The sequence below is a fragment of the Electrophorus electricus genome, chromosome 5 (assembly GCF_013358815.1).
Source record: "Electrophorus electricus isolate fEleEle1 chromosome 5, fEleEle1.pri, whole genome shotgun sequence".
In the NCBI taxonomy this organism is placed as follows: Eukaryota; Metazoa; Chordata; class Actinopteri; order Gymnotiformes; family Gymnotidae; genus Electrophorus; species Electrophorus electricus.
This window is the reverse complement of record NC_049539.1, coordinates 12,060,076-12,082,521: the sequence shown is the minus strand read 5'-3', so window position 1 is coordinate 12,082,521 and position 22,446 is coordinate 12,060,076. Positions and strand designations below refer to the sequence as shown.

The window sequence follows — 22,446 nt, the reverse complement described above, 5'->3', positions numbered from 1 at the left end:
ACTAAACCCCAGAGTAAATATTTCAGGGCTAATTAGTGCCATCATTGGATGGTACCAAAACCACGGACACAGATTAAGATATATGACACTGAAAGGAAATAGACACCTAAAGTTTAAAGAGGCACTTTCTGGGTTATTGCCTCAGCAGGTTAAAGTGTGCTAAATGATTTGATTTATTCCAGACTGATGTTGATTTCGTGATGTTGATTCCATGTAACCCCTTGGAAGTAACTCATGTTAAGTAATTCAACCTAAAGCAAATCTCTAGTGCATCACTAACAGCAGACACAGATTTTTTTTTAAAGTGCTTGGTGTATAAATATCCTTTTATATATAAGAGGGATATTCTGACAATCTTATCAACACTCAGGTAATATCATATTATCAAACCAGACAATGTGCAGTATTAAATGTAAATCTCTCTCTCTCTTTCTCTCTCTCTCTCTCTCTCTCTCCCCAGACCCTCTAGTGGTGAAGGCAAAATGTGACACATTTAATAAGATTAGACATTCATTGTACTTAACCACAAAATGTTTAGTATGTGAATGTATGTGAATAATATAGGTATATTACATGTTTATTAATGCTTTGTAATGTCAAAGACTGTGCTTTGTTTCATCACTGGATTTATTTTTACATCAACAAATGCATTCTATGTAAATTTATGTTTATGTTTATGATAATCTGCATTTATCACAACATTTTCTGAGAAATACATGTTAAGGCACAAGTATACCTTCTCAGAGTAAGAGGGTTATAGATTAATGTGTGTCTTATTTTTCTCTGGGGGAACTGATCTTTGATCTGATACAACTGATGAGGATCAGATGAGATGCTGGAGATATCCATAAATATCTATATATAGATATCTTATGAACCATAACAAACATGTTAAGATAATGTTCCAACAAAAGTATAGGCAGCTGTGCCAATGAACAGAACCAGAATGATCTAAATCTGTTGCTTTTTGTCTTGACAAAATGTTACGCCTGTTGCACTGGACTAATTGTTACCTTCTCCTTAGATAATCTTTCATACAGAGAGGTTAGCTATAACCAGGGTATGAACTATATAGCTATAAACAGGGTATAAACTAAATATATATATATATATATATATATATATATATATATATATATATATATATATATATATATATATATATATATATATATATATATATATTCACTCACAGTGTTTGAATTTAATTCCCTCACTGTATTTCCACAATGATCATATTTGGAGATGCTACATTGCAAAAAAAACAAAAAAAACAATTTCTATCTGTAGTACCTAATAAAGAGAAACTTCCATAGCAGGTGTTTAAGCAGGAGACCCCCGCTGAGGTCCAATCTGACCATCGCAAATAGCCTTACACTGAGCTTAAATCTCTTTATGAGGGTATATAAAATCCTTTACAAATCAATCCTCTGTGGATGTGGAGACACAAAGCCATAAAAGCCACTGAAGCTTCTGATGAATTAATATTAAATGTATGAAATCAATGGCAAAATAGTTTTTGCTTACAGCTTGTTTTAAATGCAGTATAATCTGACACCTACTGTAGAATCACCTTGTGTACACAAACAGTGATTTCTTTTATCTGTAGTTTTGCAGTTTTAATTTTTTTTTAAATTTTACATTGAATTGAGTCAAGACTACAGTTTAAAAACTAGCTACAAATAGTGAATTTGGGTAATTTGAAAAAGAAAAGCAAACATTTTATCTAATTGTCAAAAATAATATGCTTGACATGCTTACAGTTTATATTACAATACTGCAGAGTGTATCCTGAACATTCACCTCCGACATCATCCAGCTACTCTTTGGAAATGCTTCTTAACCAAGACTCTACAATACAAATCTACAACTCTACAGAAGTTAAGTTTTCTCAAAATCCTTATATAAATATGTCTTTTCTAAGATTAATTTAAATAAACTGAACATGTATTTCCATTTATCTCATTTGCATAAATGCTAGTAATTGAGTTTTGAGGTGTACACAGACATTGTGTGCATTGTTTAAAAAAGTGGAAGTCCTACCCTGGAAGAAACTCTTGACGCGTAGGTAACTGACACTGAGTCGCAGCACAGACAGCTTGTCCAGTTTGGAGATGATTTCGGGCGAGAAGGGCAGCAAGCTCGCCAGTCGATCTAACTCTGCGTTCAGACGATCCCGGTGCCGCTTCGACGGGTTGGACTTCTCTGTCACTGGGGCTGGTTTTCTGCTTTAGGGAACAGAATACAGAGTAGTTTCGTCTGAAATACGGATACTTTATCACCCTGTACATTTGCAGGCTAATTTTGGTGGATAATGTTAAATAATGGTAAAGCTCAGCTTGGGTCAGGACTGAAGAGTTACACTGATCCTAAGTGAATAGTCCTAATAATGTTAATAACTGCCTGCATTCAGAGAAAACTTCCACTAGCCCTACAACAGGTGTTTCATTTGAGGTTTCTGTATCCAGTCCCGTGTGCAACAGTACACAGACAGACTAGTTGGCTACGTTTTAGCTCCTGTTAGTCTATGCTGTGGTTTAGGAGTCTGATTTCTGTCAGCAAAGCCCAACTGTAGGAAACCACAGCTTTAAATAAACCCAGCCTAAAGCTGTGGACCCCACAGCCAGTTGGCTCAAATAAAATGGCACATATGATCCTTCAATAAAATAGCACATATGAGGTTTCAATAACATAGCATATAAACGTTCAAATAAAGGCAATTATGCAAATGATTAACATTCAAATTATTAGGTTTTAGTAGCTTGCTGTGACTGAATGAACTTGGATGTGGTGTCACTAAAGGTTATTAGTATCATACTGTTAATATGATGGTTAATAAAGTGAACTAAGGGAATTTCAACAGATTTCAGTACATAGTGTAAATTTCTAAATTAAATATTTAAATGTATGCATAGATAAAATATTTAAACCTATCACAGTTGTTCTTGAACATGAACATGTGTTTTTTTCATTTACTACAGGAAGACAACAAAACCTGTCTTAGTCATGTGCAAGCAATAATTAAATCAATAAATTCCCCATTTCCTGCTACTCTGCTTCATCAATGAACTTCATCCTCTCTTCTCTTGTTTCCTTGGGTTCCACCTGAGCAATTTAGTGTATTCAATAACAACCCTAATTGCAATAATAATAATAATAATAATAATAATAATAATAATAATAATAATAATAATGTATTGCTATATGATTAATTTGATCTGTTTACGTTTGAAAAGTGTAAACAGAAACACACCATACTCTTAACAATCTTTTTGTTGCTAACAGAACTACTGCTCTCTCCACGGGCAATGGATTTTGTCACTCAAGTCTTCTGTATCAGCGTTGGACTATAATCATATTAAAAACTAGTTCCAAAATAGTGTTGTCATATTTGCATAGCATAAAAGCATGTAAAGTATGTGTATGCAAGAACTATCCATGTCAACGTATGAACTATCCGTGTCTCGTATCACGGTAGTCTATCCAACATTAGCTGAGATAGAATGCCACTATAAGAGGTTTCTTTAAAGTCATTAGGAGGTCATTAGGCAACTTCGATTTATCAGCAATTCGCCAACAATTTCTCCCAGAGATTAAATACATATAAAACACGTAACTGTTTCTGTACAGGCTTCCTCCGCTTCCGTCCGGCATACATGCAGTCCCCAGGTGGTATCATGTTGCGCTCCGTGTAGGTAACAGGTGCGCTAAAACAATTATATGGAAGATACATCAAAGTTTTCATCAAAATTAATTTTAAGAGGTGAGCAGTTCACTTTTTTTTTAATTAACTTTTAGAAAATGAGTTTCACGTCGTCAATATCACCGCTCACTCGGTTTATAACTACTGTATAGGCTGTATACAGTTTAAATTACATTAATAGCCATAAAACAATTAGCGTATACCGATTGTATGATCAAATGTTAAGTCATCGCTGAACCACGCTAGAGTTGTTTACGTACACGAGCCAATGGTTGAAATGCTCATAATTAACACTTATGATGCTGCCCATCCCATTTTAAAATAGATATTCTATAAATATTTATAAACTTTGTGTATCTGTAAATTCGTCAACTAAAATAAAACAATTAAAAACGCTTACCAGAGTCCGCCAGTATTTATTAGTTCCAGTATACAGAAAGTGTCATTCAAAGGAATAGAAGATTTAGCACATTAATGCCTTGAGCTGAATAAGTATTTGTTTATTCTCTTGTTTTAACTAAAGTCGATCAGTGCCCTAAATCGATGCTTTCATCAGTTTGCAAAGTTCGAGGCAGATGTGGTTGATGTTTTATACCCAAATGCGTCGACTTCTCTTCCTCGCGTTTCAGGTGACGGATTCCTCTGAATGACAAGCCGGTCTCTTCGCACGCAACTCTGTGCCTCACAAACCGTAAACACACGCACACACACACGCGCACACACACGCGCGCGCGCACACACACACACACACACACACACACACACACACACACACACACACACACACACACACACACACACACACACACACACACACACTGGGCCGACCGAGGGGAGGGATTACACACAAAGCAGTCTGCTACAAATCTCTTCAGAAGTCGAAATCTTCTAGCAGTTCCGCGCGGTTGCTCCTGAAGTGCAGTGGATTGGATATGTAAAGGAGCCAAAAAAGGACAAAGGAATTTTGTGAACTGTGTTATCAGCGTCATCACCTGGAAATTAATGAAAGGAAAATGAACGATTTTACCCGATGCGGACGGCGCGTCTGGAGAGCTAATATGAAGCCCAACCCAAATTCTAGGCGTATGTATACCTTTGCACTCATAATATAAGACATCTTAAAATGTGTTTCCATTTCTTATCTACATAGTAGCTCTAAATTAGTAATCTTATGGCATTCCAAAAGAGGAATTTAGCGACAAACGATTTAGACTTTGGGTTTTTGGAACTAAATCCATGTAGACGTTTATGGTCGTCACGCATGCAATAAAATTGTGAAACTGTACCTACATACATTAATATTATGTGAATTGCCTTTGTCTTAAATATGAGTTGGAATTTGTTCGAATCTTGGTTTCTTTAAAGTGTAAATAACCGGTCTTTTGTTGAAATGCCGTGGAAACCTTTTCTGTGAATGTTGATGGTGTTACAATAAACACTGAAGTTGGACAAACCTTATTTGATCGCATAATCTTGTTTTACTTTTGTTCTGTCTACTATTCCCATGCGTTCATAACTAAATGCACAACTACTTTCACAACTACTTCATAACTACTTTCACAACTAAAAAGAAAGAATGCATTAAGCATTAAGATGCCAATGAACGCTGACATTCGTATGCAGGCCTACTGTCTTCGAAATGAACAGCCATAAAGTCATACTGCAGCGATCCTCTCAGAAACACTACAGACCAGACATCGTAACCGCTGCAGAATTTCTCGAAGAGGAAGAGGAAATGACATTTAAAGCCACACTGTCTTTTTTTTTCATTTGGGTTTTATGGTATTTATTTACAATTAATCATACGGAAAGTTTTTTTAAAAAAAGATGGTTCATGAGCTTCCTGATCATTATGTTAAGGTGAATGTTTTCAGTTTCACATTAAACGTATGTGCACAAAATAAATAGACTTTAACAAAACAAAATGCTGCTTCAAGTTATTTGAGTTTTATTGCAAATAGGGTGACAACTCTGTTGTTTGAATCGATCTTTTGTGAGACCAACGGCACAAAGGATTGACAAATACTCTTAAAGGCTATGGCTAGCATTATTAACTTCATGGTGGATATGAAATAATGGGGAATTTCTTAGACTCTGTATTTAACAGGAGAAATACTCAACAACGCATTAATAATGCTATCAACCAGACCTCCCTAAAACAATATTTGATTTTTCCATGTATGCATTTTCTGTTTTGACCAATCACCCCTTTGCACTCCCAGCAGCCTGGATTGATTGTGGTCACCGAGATTAACACAGCATGTGTAGTTGAAGTTGATACATCAGTGTAGTGGCGGGCAAAGACCTAACAACCCTCATTCAATGGTACTTCAGCAGGGAGAGGAAGGACTGAATAAACAGCCAGTCCAGGGAAGTTCTCGGCCTTGTGGCTTAAACACCAGTACGTCTAAGTAGCTGGAGAAGTGCAAGCCTTTGCATGCAACCTTGTTTGTATTTAGTGTATATCCCACCAAACAGACATATCATGCAAACTTGTTTGTATTTAGTGTATACCCCACCAAACAGACATATCATGCAACCTTGTTTGTATTTAGTGTATACCCCACCAAACAGACATATCATGCAACCTTGTTTGTATTTAGTGTATACCCCACCAAACAGACATATCATCACATTTACTGCCAGATGGTAGCTTCAGTGAGTGCCTGGTATGAAAGAAGAATACAGGCCAACAGACATGCTCAAACACACACAGACACACACGCACACACACACACAGACACACACACACACACACACACACACACACACACACACACACACACACACACACACACACACACACACACACACGTCGTGTGCTCAGAATTTGACCTCCATGTTACATAAAGACACAAGTAAAATACAGAGAACAGAAATATTAGACATAAAACAGAATACAGATATAATACAGGTATACTACAGACTGCAGATTATAATACAGAGTATAGATATAACAGTTAAAAAAGTATAGATGTAATGCTGACCTAAGACAGAGTACAGATATAATACATAACAGAAAGAAAGAAAGCAGACATGCCCCAATTAATTTCTGTTTACAAAGAGCTTTTATAAAGATTTTGATATATATAGCACAGAACTGTTTCTTAACGTCAGCTCCGTTGATACAACCTAGCTTCTGTTGTCTAATTCACCCAATTCCCTTCAACTTTATAAAGCACTACATGCAATAAATAAGAAATCATTAAGAATAAAAACAGGACTGCACTAAAAGTCATACTTCCTCCTTCAACCAAGCACATAGTGAGGAGAAATAGACTCACCAGTTAATCATGTTCATATTAAAGTCATTGGATTTCTCTTGTAATCCAACAAAGATATTCTCAACAATGAAAAGCTCCCTACAGAGAGAAATTCCCAACAGAGAAATATTCCCAGCCAGAAGCAGCTAGAAAACTCAGGATCTGCTGGAGCAAACAACTAGATCACATGGACTAGTAATAACTCTGGGTATAAACATCTAGATCACTTGGACTGGTAATGACTCTGGGAACAAACAGCTAGATAATCTGGACTGGTAGTGATTCGTGACAAACAGGTAGAATTGCCTGGCTCCTTCCTAGAATCAGTCTACACAGTCACAGCAAATACAGCATGTGACTGAGGATAGTCTACTGTCTCTATTCACCACAACATGATATTTCTTTTATATTCAAATGATCATTTAAATATGTGGCATTAATCATCAAGTTTTTTGATTTGCTGTTTTACAACATTATCTCCATACTTCACCCCATTATATAGTGCACATGCTTCATGCTGCAAAAGCTTCATACTGCTCATGCTCATATTGCAGACGCTAAATACTGCACTAAATACTGCACATACTGCGCAAGCTTCATGCTGCACACACTTTATATGGACAGGCTTCATACTGCACACGCTTTATATACACAAACTTCATGCTGCACACAATTCATACTACACATACTTCATATTGTAAGCAATGCATACTGCACATGCTTCACATTGTAAATGCTTCATACATTTTACTTACATACACCTTACACTCTATGCACTTCCAACTGCATAGGTATTCTATTGCACACTCTTCATACTACATGGTCTTAGAGTCTCTGAAGATTCATTGTTGGCACTGAAGATGCATTGACAGCTCATACAACGATTTAAAACAGTGTTGAAAATATTTACATACACAGTCTATGTATGTTTTCAAGAACACCTGGTTGTTATAAATGATGGTGAAATGGATTCATACTATTGTGTGTGGGATTTAAATATTAGTGTTTTGCATTTGGAAGGGTTTAATATTCCCCTGGATGCAAAACACAGACAGACAGACATGCACACACACACACACACACACACACACACACACACACACACGCATCCTTCCCTCAGGCAGAAAAGTAATATTAAAATGAAAAAGTAAATTTGCAGTTTTGCTTGTTAAATAGTAATCTCAACAGGGTAGATAACAGTATATCACACTGAGACTCTGAAGATGTTTTTAAAGTATTTGGTTGATTGAAGTAGGCAAGGATGAACTAGATCTATGAATGAAAGTTTCAAAACCATTGGAAAATGTATAATCTAAAATGAAACCATTGACAAATCCTTTCCAAATATGAAACATGAAATGATATTTCAGCTCACTGTTGTAAATTAAGTTACAAATGTGAAGCAAACAATGTGATGTCCTAATAAAGGAATCTTTGTTTAGCTCAGTTCAACTCTTAATCTGGCTCCAGATTAAGGGATTCTCTGGTTATCTAGATTTTGTGAGCATTCAGTCTTTTTTTTTTTCTTTGTAGAATTTGACAATTTATAGTGTTATATTTATAATTCATCTGCTGGAGCTTTAAACAGAGTGTAAACCTCCCCTGAGTTCTGCGGGGTTTCTTGTGATTTCGCTTCTGACCTGGTCGTTGATGATGGTTAAATACACCAGTGTTTAAAACCCATGAAGTAAGTGTGTTTTTTCAAGGTCTGTGGTTGAGAAAATAAGACACTATATTATAGATTATTTATATCAATCCTTGTTATCAATGCAGGAACTGTCTCCTACATCTTAAATGTATAAATGTATACAAACAGCTTGAACAAACAGCAGCAATTATTGAGACTAACATTCTCATATGTACTTACATTACCCATGTAAATTAAGCAACTCTCAACTGATAAGGTTTGGATATATTGTGATATAATTTTAAGATATATAGTAGATTAAGTGCAATTATACACAATAAGTAACTATTTTCATACCACATAAACATTGTACAGTAGTGAAAGATGAATAGCCGTCATCAGTACCGTGGACTGTATAGTGAATATCAAGACAGTGTCATGTTAAATCACTTCTTCATTTCCTCCTTAATCACCTTGAAGGTTATTCTATTGTTTTTCTCTTGTAGTTCCAGAGCATTTTGCAGTTCCAAGGTAATATGGAATTCTGCAAATTCCCCTCAAGGCAAAGCTGGCACTGGCGTTCTCGGCTGGGCACTGTCCAATCAAATCTCAGATTAGAATAAATCCTCAGTTCAAGGACCAGGCTCATCTTTTTGTAGTGGATTGTGCTTAAAGCAGAAGAAAGGCATTAGGTGTACTATAAAGGCCTTCCCTTATGCCTCATCACTGTGGTACATAAGATTTAGTTAAGTAGCTTATACTCTAGTGGGCCTTCCAAACAGTGTGTCAAATCTAAACGAAGAAACAAACACAACCTGCGTCTGCGAGATTTGAGCATGAGACACACACAGCTGTACACAACTCTACTTTGAACCCTTTGAGGTCAGTGAGAAAATATATTTTATTTTTATACTTCCTCACTTTTTCCACACTGATCATGTCACAACACAAATTAACTTTAGATTTCTTAGTCATGTGCGCGGTTTGCACTAGGACATGGAATATATGCATGAATATGCAGGAGAATTATAAGTAAAAGGCAAAAAAGAGAGGGAGATTTGTTTCTTATATTTTTAATATTTTCTTTTTAATTTCCCCACTTTATATTATTGCAAAATGTGTTTTCTTTGCAGTAAAGTTACTGTCACCTTTATAAGACTATAGACTCTTTCAGAATAAAACCCAATAATAAAAAAACAACAATCAGAAACTTCCTGTATATATCATAAATACATTACACAGCAGTTAATTACAATCATTTGGTAGAACCATGATATTAAATCAATTACAAATTAAATTTTTGGTCAATAAATCATTACCTTACAATTATAACTGAATGCAACTTGAGCAATTGAAGGTTAAGGGCCTTGCACAGGGGCCCAACAGTGGCAATGGTGGGGCTTGAACTAACAACCTGATTACAATGTGAATACATTAGCCACTGAGCTACGAATACCCAATCAGAATTCAGAAGTCTTATCCTTCTGCATGCATGTTACTGTATGAATCTAAACTATAAAGAATCTACACTATAATTCCACTCTAATAATGTGATCATCTTCTGTAAACTTAGTAAGTATGAGCTTTTATTCAAACGCTTACCAAGGCAATGCACCAGTACCATGAATTAGGCTAATATAGCTTTTAAACAAGCACTAAAATATTTGAGATACTGGGCAAACAAAATAAATCTTATTTGTACCTCTCGGTATATGGTATGCATGTATGAATGATCACATCGAACCCTAGTAATACCTAGGACATTATCATGAGATTTTTTTAAATATAGAACATTATTTTCCTTCATGCTTTTACCTCAAAGCCTTTATGAAAACCTGTTTCATTTTCCATCATTTACCTTTGTCCACATCTCTCCACAGCCCAATAATCCAGAAAAAAAACACTGGTTACTGTAGGCCCAGTCAAAACCCATTTATGTTTTTCTTTTGGTTCACTTCCCTTGCTTGCCACATAAGGTTCTTTGTGATGATTTATCTCCCTCTTGTGGTTTCTCTATGTATAACAATGGAAGCAGTCAGCTGCCCAGTGGACAGTACTTTGACTTGATATCATTAAATAAGATCCATTTTGGCACATCAGCACAAATAAGAAAAATTAGAACATCATTTGAACTCAAGGTTTTGGAATCAATACTGTCAGGAAACTCCATTCACTCATCTCTGATCTGGTCAAGTCTGTCACGGCAAGGTGTTACCTCTTGTTAGGGGTGTGAAGCTGATGTCTGGCCCAGCCTGTTGGAGCTTAGGGAATAAAGATGAACACTAATTAACAATGGAACACTAAAGGATGTGATTACAGTGAGGCAGTAAAGACAATATTAAAATCATGAAAAATATACACTCAGAGTTTGTTAGAAACACCTACCTTGTACCTATGCTCACTGACCACTTTCATAGAGGCATTTTACTATTTTAGCTCATCTGCCATATCTGCTGTCATTGGTTTGTTTCTGACCACAAATCCACTGTTGATTGGACACTACAAGGATTGCAGAACACGGTCCATTCAATGGTGACAGAAACAGGGAATTGGTTTTGTATTGGGCAGGGTGCTGGCCCAAGTATATCAGCTAGAATAGTGCTGCTGGACATTTCAGATGTGTTCGTGTCACTGCTGGACAAGGAGTGTTTTGCCACCAAAAAATAGATCTAACCAACACTGACTCTCCTTCATTTATGGCCAGAGGGAAGCTAACACAAACCGTCCATTGAAATCTAGCTTCAAGTCAATCAATTGTCCTTGAACACACACACAGAATGTCCACACAGAATGTCTAAGCATATATACCCAAACTCAGTATTTTATTTTATACTTAGAAACGGAACTATTTATGATCACTATTTATAACTCTCACCCCCATCTTCATATATAGCTACTTTTGTGCAATAATTTCAATGTTCTCTCTGTGAGCACCTTAATAACATTTTCCAGTGCTCAATGTCAATAGCTTCTATATACAATGTGCAGTATTCTATTACTATAAAATGTGCTCTCTCTCTCTCTCTCTCTCTCTCTCTCTCTCTCTCTCTCTCTCTCTCTCTCTCTCTCTCTCTCTCTCTATATATATATATATATATATATATATATATATATATATATATATATATATATACACACACACACACACACACACACACACACAATCATATACTTTTACTATATATATTTTTTATATATTCCTTGTTGTATTTATACTATTGTCTATGTTGACTAATATGTCTTGTCTTGTGCATTTACCTTTATGTATATTGTATATTTGCATATTGGAGTTTGGAGAAAGGCAATCTCGGTTAGCTGTGCATTACTTGTTGTCTAGTCTGAATGACAATAAAGCTGACTTTGACTTTGAAGTGTACAGCTATAAAGCATACTTATGTATTATAGGCCAAGTGTTTCCAAGAAAGGGGTGAACGTGAGTTAAATATCTTGGTGGTACCAATCCTCAAGAAAGCCACACTTGACAGCTCCAACGTTACCAACTACAGACCGGTATTACTTCTCTCTTTCCTCTTAAAAGTCCTCAAACGAGCAGTTTACAATCAATTGTCTCTTTTCCTCACCCAGAACCAGCTGCATGATCCCAATCAGTCTAGCTACAAACCGGCACATTCTACAGAAACAGCCCTCATAGCAGTAACGGAGAAACTTCATGCTGCTAAAGCTGCCAAACTGCAGCCTTTAACACAGTGAACCACAAAATTCTTCTCTCTGTTCTCTCCAGGCTTGGTGTGATTGGCTGTGCATGGAGAAGGTTTCAGTCCTATCTGGAGGGAAGGTCCTATCCAGTGACATGGAGAGAGGATCCACATCCAAACCGTGTAGACTCTCCACTGGTGTTCCACGGGGCTCAGTATTAGGCCCCCTTCTCTTCTCTTTGTATACTTGTTCTCTTGGTGATATCTTCTCATGGTTTCTCCTATCACATGCTGATGACACTCAATTCTTTCTTTCTTTTCCACTCGCTGACACACAGGTCTCCAGACCTATCTCAGCATGCTTAACATTGCGTCATGGATGACAGACCACCACCTGAAGTTCAACCGAAGTAAAACTGAGCTTCTGTACATCCCAGGCACTCCCAACCCTTACCAAGACCTCACAGTTTACTTCGAGAACTCCCTGGTATCACCATCCGATCTGCCTGAAGCCTGGGCATAATTTTGGATAATCAGTTGTCGTTCTCAACTCCTGTTTCAAATCTAACATGGTCTTGCAGATTTCTCCTTTGTAACATACGAAGAATTTGACCCTTTCTCTCACAGGAAGCTTCCCAGATGCTTGTGCAGTCTCTTGTGATGTCTCTACAACTTGTCCAGAATGCAGCAGCATGACTGGTCTTCAATCTTCTGAAGTTCACAGGTTACTCCACTGCTGGGCGGCCTTCATTGGCTTCCAGTAGCTGCACGCATCAGATTTAAGACCTTGATGCATGCCTACAAAGCCAAAAATGGACCAGCCCCTTCCTACATGAGCTCAATGGTCAAAGCCTGATCCGTACCTCGAGTACTTCGAACCTCAAGTATGGCTAGGCTTGAAATACCATGCTTCAGGTCTCATGGAAGACAAGCATCAAGACTATTTTCTGCCCTGGATTTAAAATGGTGGAATTAACTCGCACTTGCTGTCTGGACAGCAGAGTCCCCTGCAGTCTTCAAACACAGACTGAAGGCCCATCTATTCACGGAATATTTAAATGACAACTGACCCTGCTCCCATATTGACTGACTAAATAAGTACTTATTGTAGGGTACTGTTTATTAAACTGATGTTGTTTAACAAACTCTAGCACTTATTGTTTATTACACATATCATTGTTTAAGATAGACCTTATGTATTTTGTACTTCTAGGCATCAGCAGTGATCCATGTATTTCTACAGTATTCTAAATAATTTGTATGTTGGACTCTAACCTGCTGTACTGCCTAGGATGTATTCTATGAGTAAATGACAAAGCACTTTTGTAAGTTGCTCTGGATAAGAGCATCTGCTAAATGCCATAAATGTAAATATCTGAAGAAGATTGGGAAAAAAAAAAGAATAGAAGGTGGTGTCTTTGTGATGGACTCACAGCGTGAGCACCCTGCAGGTCGGTGATTGCTGGCACTGCTTCCAAAGGACGACTGGAAATTGTGGATTGTTTCCTGTAGTATCTGCCTCTCCCTTCCCTGAAATTGCAATACATCATAACAAAAGAACATAAAAACATGGTCAAATATTGCATATGTATTTCAGGTAGAGATGTAAAAGCACACCTATTTGCTATGCACTGCCAAAAGGTAGGAGGTGTAGAGCATTTAAAATAAATGTTTTGCCTTGACTAACATTTGAGGGTAAGTGGCATATCGGTCATCAGTAACCTATCTGTCATAAATGTGAACAGAACTCTGACATAAAAGGACACATGTGAGCATACACGACCACAAAAACAAAAATGTGAACAGTGCCATCAGACACTTCAACTCAGTCGTGTGAAGTATTCTGTTTAAAAATGCCCAGTACCTTGCCAGCATTAAGCTCAGAGATGGCTGCCAGGATCTGCTGTCTGGGGCCATCAGTTTTAATACCCAATTCCTTCAGATCTCCATCAGTCAGTGTCAAAAAGGCCTCCATGTCTACCTGCAGGTAAAAAAATCACAAGCTGAGACATGAAGAAGCAACACATTCACACAAGATTTGTCTAATTTCCCTTTGGGGATTAATAAAGTGTTATCTAAGACTTTCAATATTCATTTTGGCATTAAAAGTATTTGATAAAAACAGTGTCACAATGTGATGCTTCTGTTAGTTACATTGCAAATCTTTGTGCTTAACCTCAAAAAACAAAGATGACTACTATGCCGTTTTTAGCACAAAATCCATTAAAATAATTTATCTTCCCCAAACAAAGGGCATAAAGAATGATATAGAAAAAAGATTCCCATACCTCCTGTTCTTCAAATATGGGTTGATATTTCTCAAGTGAAAGTTTCCTCAATATCCCTGACAGCTCATCTATAAACAGAAGTTTTAAATGGTTAGTGAACATGAATGGTATAAATATAATGGCTCCCTCGAACCGGCCCTCATCAGACTGACCCTCATCAGTGATTGTGCCACTGCTGGATCCGCCACTGCTCTTGGACCGAGGCTGAGAGGAAGCTGACGACAGTGTGTCCCCAGTGGGGGGTTTGGGAGTCGGGGAGGCCGATGGCGTCAGGGTGGGGGATGTGCTCTTAGAGGTGGAGGAATTCCCACACTGTGGCCTTTTCTTCAGGTCCACTTTCTGTGGCAATTTTGGAGGGCAATGGAAGTTAGAGTAATTAATTAAACTGCTGAGTCACTCCCCTTAAATGCAGACAATTATACATTCTGCAAGCTAAGATAGTAAATGATTTAAAAATGATGGAATACAAAAGAAAAAGCACCAACATCTCTACATAATTTATAATGACTGCTCCTATTCACGTAGATATGGTCCTGAATGTAAGCACGCGCGGTCACATACCCGTCTGGAATGGAAGTCACTTGCCACCAGACTGGGGTGACTAGGGATGCTGGGCAGGCTAATATCAGGTATGGTGGGCAGGGCTGTGGGGGTGGGGCTGCCTGTCTCTGGGGGTGGAGCTCTAGCATCTAACAGGCCGGCAGCCCTCTTCCTCTGGGCAGCCATCTGAGAGAGGACACTGTCAGATACACTGCCCCCTGAAGGAGAAGGCAAACATCATCAACATATGGTGGCTAGATTATATGAATGTCATGAATCATCAAAATATCCACTTTTATGCTTTTACATTGTTTTAGATTGTTTAGGATGCTCATAGCACTCAACTTTTGATGTGTTAGAGAGCACATTTACATATTTTTTGCATGTGTGTATATGAGTGTTTGTGTGTATTTGTGCATGTATGTGAAGGCATCTATGTGTGTTTGTGTTTGATTAAAGGGTACCTGAGCGGTTATGCGAGTCTGATGTATGCCGGTTGACCCCTCCCATTCCGTTGGACCCTCCTGATGAGTGAGGAGAGTTATAGTTGCCTGAGTTGGAAGGCGAGGATGAGGGCATTTTACTGATACTGGGGAACTTCATGGATCTGCTCACTACTCGACTTATGGAGGTCTAAAATATCAGCCAAAGTGCATAAACACAATCACACACATGAACAAAAGCAAACATACAACATGTGCTTGAGAACACAGATCATCATCAGCAAGATTACAATTCAAAAATATCATCAGGATACTTTAAGAATTGTTCTCATTTTTATTTTAGAATATAGAATGAAAGTGTTCCTGCTTCTTTCCCATCTAGAGAGTCACTACTAAAAGTGAAAAAAGGTGTCAAAAATCTCAACACATCACACATTCCCACTGGACAAGCCCAAGCAGATTCATACAATATCAGAGTTTCCGCTGCTGTTGAAGTTGCCTTTGCTGGATCTGGGGGGCATGGGAAGACGAGGCTGCTCGCTCAGCCTAACTCCCTCCTTCAGCTCCTGCGAGCGGTGCGAGTTCCATGCCTCAAAGATGGATGGAGGCAGGAAAGGAGGGATCACAGCCTTCAGCTGGTCGTTGGGCAGACGAGTCAATGGAGCTCCGCTTCTCAACTGAAGTGGGAGATAGTGACGATTACGCAACTGAAGCTGGAGTTAGTGACGATTATACATCTGAGGCATGGGTTACTAACGATTGCACATGCTGCAGCAAAAGGTTTCAGATCCATCACATCATGAAAAATCTCACACTTACCATTGTGGTGATGAGAAAGTCATCTTTCTCACTGCTGGCTCTGCCAAGACCTTCAAAACAGCATAAGATAACTAAAAATGCTGTACAGTAAAATGTGACTTCACTTAGCATTGTTTGTGCAAATGTACTTTTGTCCAACATTTTCATGCCTAAATTACTGCATATAACATGTTGCACTTTGCCAGCACTATATCTGGATCAAGCTAGATCCAAAACTCTAAAAGACCTACTTGGGATGGTAAACTCTTATTATATAACAAAAGCAAGAGCTACAAAAACAAATAATTTTGCCTGTAACAAAGAGTAGCACAATTAATGATTCATATCTCACCAGAGTCTTTGTTCTTAGCAGTCCATGCAGTAGGAGGTGTTGCTGCATCCCGGGGTCGAGAGCTGCAATCCTCTTTGCTGCCCTCTGCCTTCATAGTGGCATCCAGCAGAACCTCAGGGCCGTCAGGGAAGGGAGCCAAGCGGCTAGCCGATAGCCCATGCCTTAGCGTGTGAGTGAGCTTCAGCCTGCGAAAGCGATTGGACATCCGGTTCCACCATGACTGGAGAGGAAGAAATAGGTGACAGGTATGCAGAGAATTACGGGATCCAGTGGCATAGGTTTCATTTCAACTTTGTACACCACTCACACCACCCAAACTTACACATTATATGACTAGAGTGAGCAGAGGGACACATACCACCCCCCCCACCCCAAAAAACCAAAAAAAAACCAAAACAAGCAACAACAACAAAACTATACCCATGACCGGATCAATGCTACTGGATGGCTCAGGGTACTACTGACCAAGAAACATATTTAACATCTTATGGCTGTCTTGTGTAATTTTCTCTTGGTAACAATGAATTCTAATTCACTGAGTGTTATCAACCCTTTAATGTTACGACAAATGTTACAAAGTTCTTTTATAATTTTTTTTTTGTAATATAAAAACTTCTGTATGAACACAGTTCTAGTTGATCTTCTAAATATTGATTTCATTAATGATAATGGTGTTTGAGGCAATTGAAAATGTGAGGTGGAATTTGCAGGCAAATCAAGTAAAATGAAGTAAAAGTAATTATGTAATAGCATTTGAATTCCATACTAGAATTAAATTATGGAAAATATAATTATAGAAAATATCTTCTTTTTTTAAAAAAATAATTTTGACTCCCAGAGAAGAAAATTGAAAAGAAACATTAACAAATATGGAAATGCTAAAATATGTTTTAACACTCATAACAGTGTTCAGTTTAAGGCTCTGCACACATGTTTGCAATACTCCACCTTCAGGCCCCCTTTATCATCTGGGGGTACAGGCACATTGGCAGACAGACGTTTCTTGATCGAGTTCTTTCCTCTGTGTTTACATTTGTCTTTGTCTACCATCATACACACAGAGGCCAACAGCCTCACCAGCTCAGTGTCTGCAGAAAAAAAAACCCAAGAGAAAAAGCCAATAGAATAAATTACAATTCAATACACTCAATTTATTGTTGAAAATAATTTTCACTTTACCATGTGCTTTTTTTTAAATTTTTATTTTTTTTTACCTGGGTCATTTAATAGCATAACGAGGTCAAAGGCTGTGTACCCATTCTTTGGCTCTTAGATTACATCAGCTCCTTGATTCAGTAGATATTTTACCACTTCCTTTTTCCTGTGTGACAGCCAAACACTGGAACTGCAATAAACTGTATAAATCTCCAGCCACAAAGCAGCAGGCCAGTTTCTGCTACATACACTCAAACCGCAGATGTTAGTACATGTATTAACTCAGGTAAAGTGTTCTATTTCTATTTTCTATTATTAAATCTATAATAGGTTACTATGAGAATTCTTTTATGACAGCAATGTAAGATATTCGGCATAATAACAACCTTGACATACGTAGCTCTTTTAAAAACAAGGTTTAAAAATGTTTTACAGAATAAAATATAAGAATGGACATATTTGTGTGTTTGTTTGTACCCATGATAAGTGGCCTGCATAAGGGCTGTCCAGCCGTGGAGCCCATCCTGCCTGTCCATGTCTGCACCCTGTTCCACCAGCAGCTGTACCACCTCCAACTGTCCACTTACAGCTGCCATCATCAGAGGGGAGGCGCCATCTGGGTTCGCCATGTTCACCTGGGATGGGTCCTCATCCAGGATCTCCTTCACCAGCTGGGTGTTTCCTTTACCACAAATGCACACAGATGGACACACAAACAAACAGATGTGCAAACAAACACAAGCACAGAAAGATGCATTCACACGCAAACAAACATGCAAATAAACACACGCAAGCATTCACAAAAACACATACACCATCATACAAATGCACATTCGCACACAAAAAGACATGTATGTGAATACATGCACATACACACAAACACACACATGCATAAAAACACAGTCAAACAAAAAGACAAGCACAAATGGTCAAATGCATAAAACACCATGTACAAACGTTTTACAAATACAAATGCATTAACACATTTGCAGGGCAGTAGTTCAAACTTTTAAACAAAACTTAAAATATGAGACGATACTCTCATAATTTTCATTTCCCTTAGTGATACTCACCTAATTTTAATGCACTGAAAACATCAGGTCTCTTCTTCTCATCATCTATTCAAAAGAAAACATTATGGTAAGTTACTAGAGGCCCTGAATTAAACAATACTTAGGTAAACATATCCATATCTCCATTTCTGACTACACACATTTCTGAGGTAAATTTGAAATGTCCTAACCTGAGAAACAACACAGACACAAATCAGTCACTTATTTTCACTGAAATCAATGAATGCTACTATTATTATTATTACATATCAATGTACATACTAAACACAGTACTATACAGTTATTACACAGTAATGGGCATTGAATAATGTCTACACAATATGCTTTTGGAATGTCTTCTGGGTTAATAAAATAAAAACCTCGTAAAACCAGGGCAACTCTAAGGCAACATGAGATTAAACTCTAGGGCAATACTATGTTAAACACCAGGGCAACACTAGGTTAATGTTTGAGAGAAATAAAAGACTTGGTTAATTTCACAGTTGATACCCAATTAATGTGTATGTAATACACATTACATACCATTACACACCTGATAATGCAAGTACCAAAGTGTTTTAAAAATATAATTTATTCCACTGTAAAATGTGATGACTAAAGAGTAAAAGATCATTGAGCATTCTCAGCTTTAGAATGAATCATAAATCTACAGCTCTACTTTAGTAAACCATCAATATTATCTAATAAATGGCTAATTGTTCTTCCCCATTAGAGACATGCCCTTAAAGGTTTTTAATAAGGGCTTTATGCCCAGGAAAACAAGATCAAAGTAAGAATTATGTTCATCTCAGATGTGTAGGCCAGAACCTCAAACAATCCAGCATTTTCTCCAGAATATTCTGGAACAACTAAGGAAGGATAATGTTCATCTAATAGTCTTACCAGGTTGTGGCCGAACTGTGGTTATGGAGTCTAGGTAGCTTTTCACCTCTTTCTGCTTAAGTTCTAGTGCAACTTCAAAAGCTGTTTTGGACAGAACATTGAGATGGTCAGGATCAGCTCCCCGCTCCACCAGCTGTTCCGCTACAACTGGCCTTGCCGCTTCAGCGTGGCTAACATCAGAGCATTCCAGCCCGTTGTCTTCTGAGAACAGTTCACATCAGCGCCCCAGTCTAGAAGCAGCCTTACCATGGCCTCGTGACCATGTTGAGCACCAACCCAGCAAGGCGTGATATCCAAAAAAATTCTTCCCATTATCACCGTGCTCGCTGTGGTCTCCGTTATTAGATGGAGAAAGGTGGTCAAAGTCATCCACGAAAGCACCGTTTTCCAGGAGGAGCTTGGCCACATGTGTGTGTCCTCCACGGGCTGCCGTAGACAGCACGCTGGCCCCCATTCGATTCCTGCCATTGACCTCTGCCCCGTTCTCCAGCAGAATGTGTGTCACACTCAAATGGCCAAACCTGCCATACATAGAGGCAAATACAATCATATTCTGCTTCATCGAAAAATTAAACACCCAACTCACAATCTCACCAAACAGAAAAACACTTCAATGACTTTACTGAAAGCATGCTACATTATAAAATAACATTACTTTCTTTATTCTGAAATCTTATTACATGTTGAATCACAGTATGTCAGTCAGTAGTGAAAAAGGCTCTGCTATACAGTATCATTTAAGCAGGCACTGATTACTAAGTGTGCATTATTCTACAAGCAACCCCAATATTAATACCTTTTACATTTAATAACTAAATACATTTTGTAGTATTATGAATTTGTCCACACTTGTGCAGTGAGGTGTTTAAATGGACAGGTAAACTGAGATTACTCAGATGAAGAATATAAAGAAAAAAACGGCAACTTTAAAACAATAGAATCAGCAGATCTGTGTAAAGATCTATCACAAAGATCGGGGGGGGGGGGGGGGGGGGGGGGTCAACAGTGTTTGCTCGTTTCCGGTGTTCTAAACCCATCGACACCAGGTTAATCGGTTGATGAGTTGACTCAGGTGTGCTGCAGCTGGGCACATTCCCAACTACTTTTCTACTGCGTAGTGGAGGTTGTCTAATCATTACCTTGTAACAGCAGGCTACTATCAGTAATTACTTTTGCAACAAGCTAACGGAACTGGAGACGTCACTGTTTGTTTTTTTTTGTTGTTCTCATTAGTTTACAGCGTTTTGCCTTTTCATCACAGGACAAACATCGAAAACAAGACTTTGGATAAAAATAAACCCATATGATATCTATAAATAAACCTGGTGGTTACTTGTTATTGTGTTAAAATAAAAGTGAACAAACTCCACCTTGCTGCCTGCATGAGAGGCGTCCAACCGTAGTTATTCCGGCTGTCCACAGACGCCCCTTTTCGGAGCAGAAATCTGACTAAATGCTCGTGTCCACTAGCGGCGGCAAAGTGTAGGGCCGTGTTTCCTTCTTCGTCGGTACAATCCACGGGTACAAGTGGCAATCCACCCCGGACGATGTCCACACTGCACTCCGAGACAGAATCCAAACGTGTTCTGGACTGTCTGCCCGACTCATTCCCAGCAGGCTCGAGTATCCTCTTTGCGTGCTCGTAGTCGCGCCTCGTCGCCAGCACGGAACAAACAAAGTGAATTTGCTGGAATTCCGAAATTCATCTCTGAGTTTTCAGTTCACTGCTGTGATGCCATGAAATCTTTGGCGTGCTATTTTCCAGTGGCTATTGGGCGGTCCAGGACTTAAATTAACATTGTCAGCACGAACATACGGTAGCTTTGTTAAAGTTCGGAAAGAAAACATTTGCAGGTTGTTGCAACTGTGCTAAGGTTATTGCAGTAAACTGTTGGTTGTTGTAGAGAAGTAAACATATGTTTTTTGGTACTATAACTATTTGTTAAAGCCCTGGAAACTTTCAACCGCAACCTTCCACATGCGCATGCGTCAACGCTGTCCGAGAGATTTTTTTTTCGCCCAATCCCAATCCAGCATCCACTGACGTCCTGTATCGCTTCAAATTAGGAAAATCCATACTGAGCAAAACTTTTTACAACAACATCTATTTATGTTTCCTATCAAGTACGTAAGATGAAAGTATTACCCTGTATTAGCAGATGCTGCAAATTTTGAAAATGATACTTATGCACATCACAGAACTCGCCAGATTACAGTATCTGGGTGTGAAACCAGGATTTTGGGGCTTGCTTATTTTTTATACTAGCTATATAAAAGTATATATGTAAAATATGGTAGGTGAAAGATTCTCTGTCTAAAACAACTTGTTTCTTTGTCACTGAAATATCTTGTACTGGCTCTTTTAACTACAGACCACTGCAGTTACTGGGAATCTTCTTCACACACATACACCACACACACACACACACACACACACACACACACACCACACACACACACAATAATGCTGTGTAAAATGTAAATAAAATGAGAATGCAATCATTTGCAACGCTCATAGACCTATATTTTATTTGCAATAGAACATATAACACATATCAGATGTTGAAGTGAGAACATTTTACCATTTCATGAAAAATATTAACTCATTTAGAACTCATGGCAGCAACACATCTGAAAAACTGTGGGACAGGGCCATGTCTACCATT

At 38.2% G+C, this 22,446-nt stretch overlaps 2 protein-coding genes across 2 annotated transcripts in view; both read right to left on the bottom strand.

Moving 5' to 3' along the window:
- LOC113571913 overlaps window positions 1–3,679 on the bottom strand; it is a 41,002-nt gene extending 37,323 nt beyond the window's left edge. Inside the window, exons 1-2 of the mRNA XM_027001123.2 lie at window positions 3,618–3,679; window positions 2,044–2,228 (exon numbers count right to left, since the gene is read on the bottom strand). Of these exons, the coding sequence (XP_026856924.1) occupies window positions 2,044–2,228; window positions 3,618–3,679 (247 nt within the window). The remainder of the gene's footprint in view (window positions 1–2,043; window positions 2,229–3,617) is intronic.
- A 5,898-nt stretch (window positions 3,680–9,577) lies between these two features.
- LOC113571890 (ankyrin repeat and SAM domain-containing protein 6) lies at window positions 9,578–21,757 on the bottom strand. Its single transcript, XM_027001092.2, is given in 19 exon segments — window positions 9,578–10,854; window positions 13,683–13,779; window positions 14,114–14,230; window positions 14,538–14,605; window positions 14,690–14,876; window positions 15,099–15,295; window positions 15,542–15,710; window positions 15,988–16,197; window positions 16,340–16,389; window positions 16,671–16,890; window positions 17,619–17,758; window positions 17,885–17,991; window positions 18,303–18,507; window positions 18,899–18,943; window positions 19,781–19,940; window positions 19,943–20,080; window positions 20,082–20,301; window positions 21,151–21,428; window positions 21,430–21,757. Coding segments are annotated over 19 exon segments (2,715 nt in total). The 5' UTR covers window positions 21,487–21,757; the 3' UTR covers window positions 9,578–10,804.
- Between the last annotated feature and the right edge of the window lie 689 nt (window positions 21,758–22,446).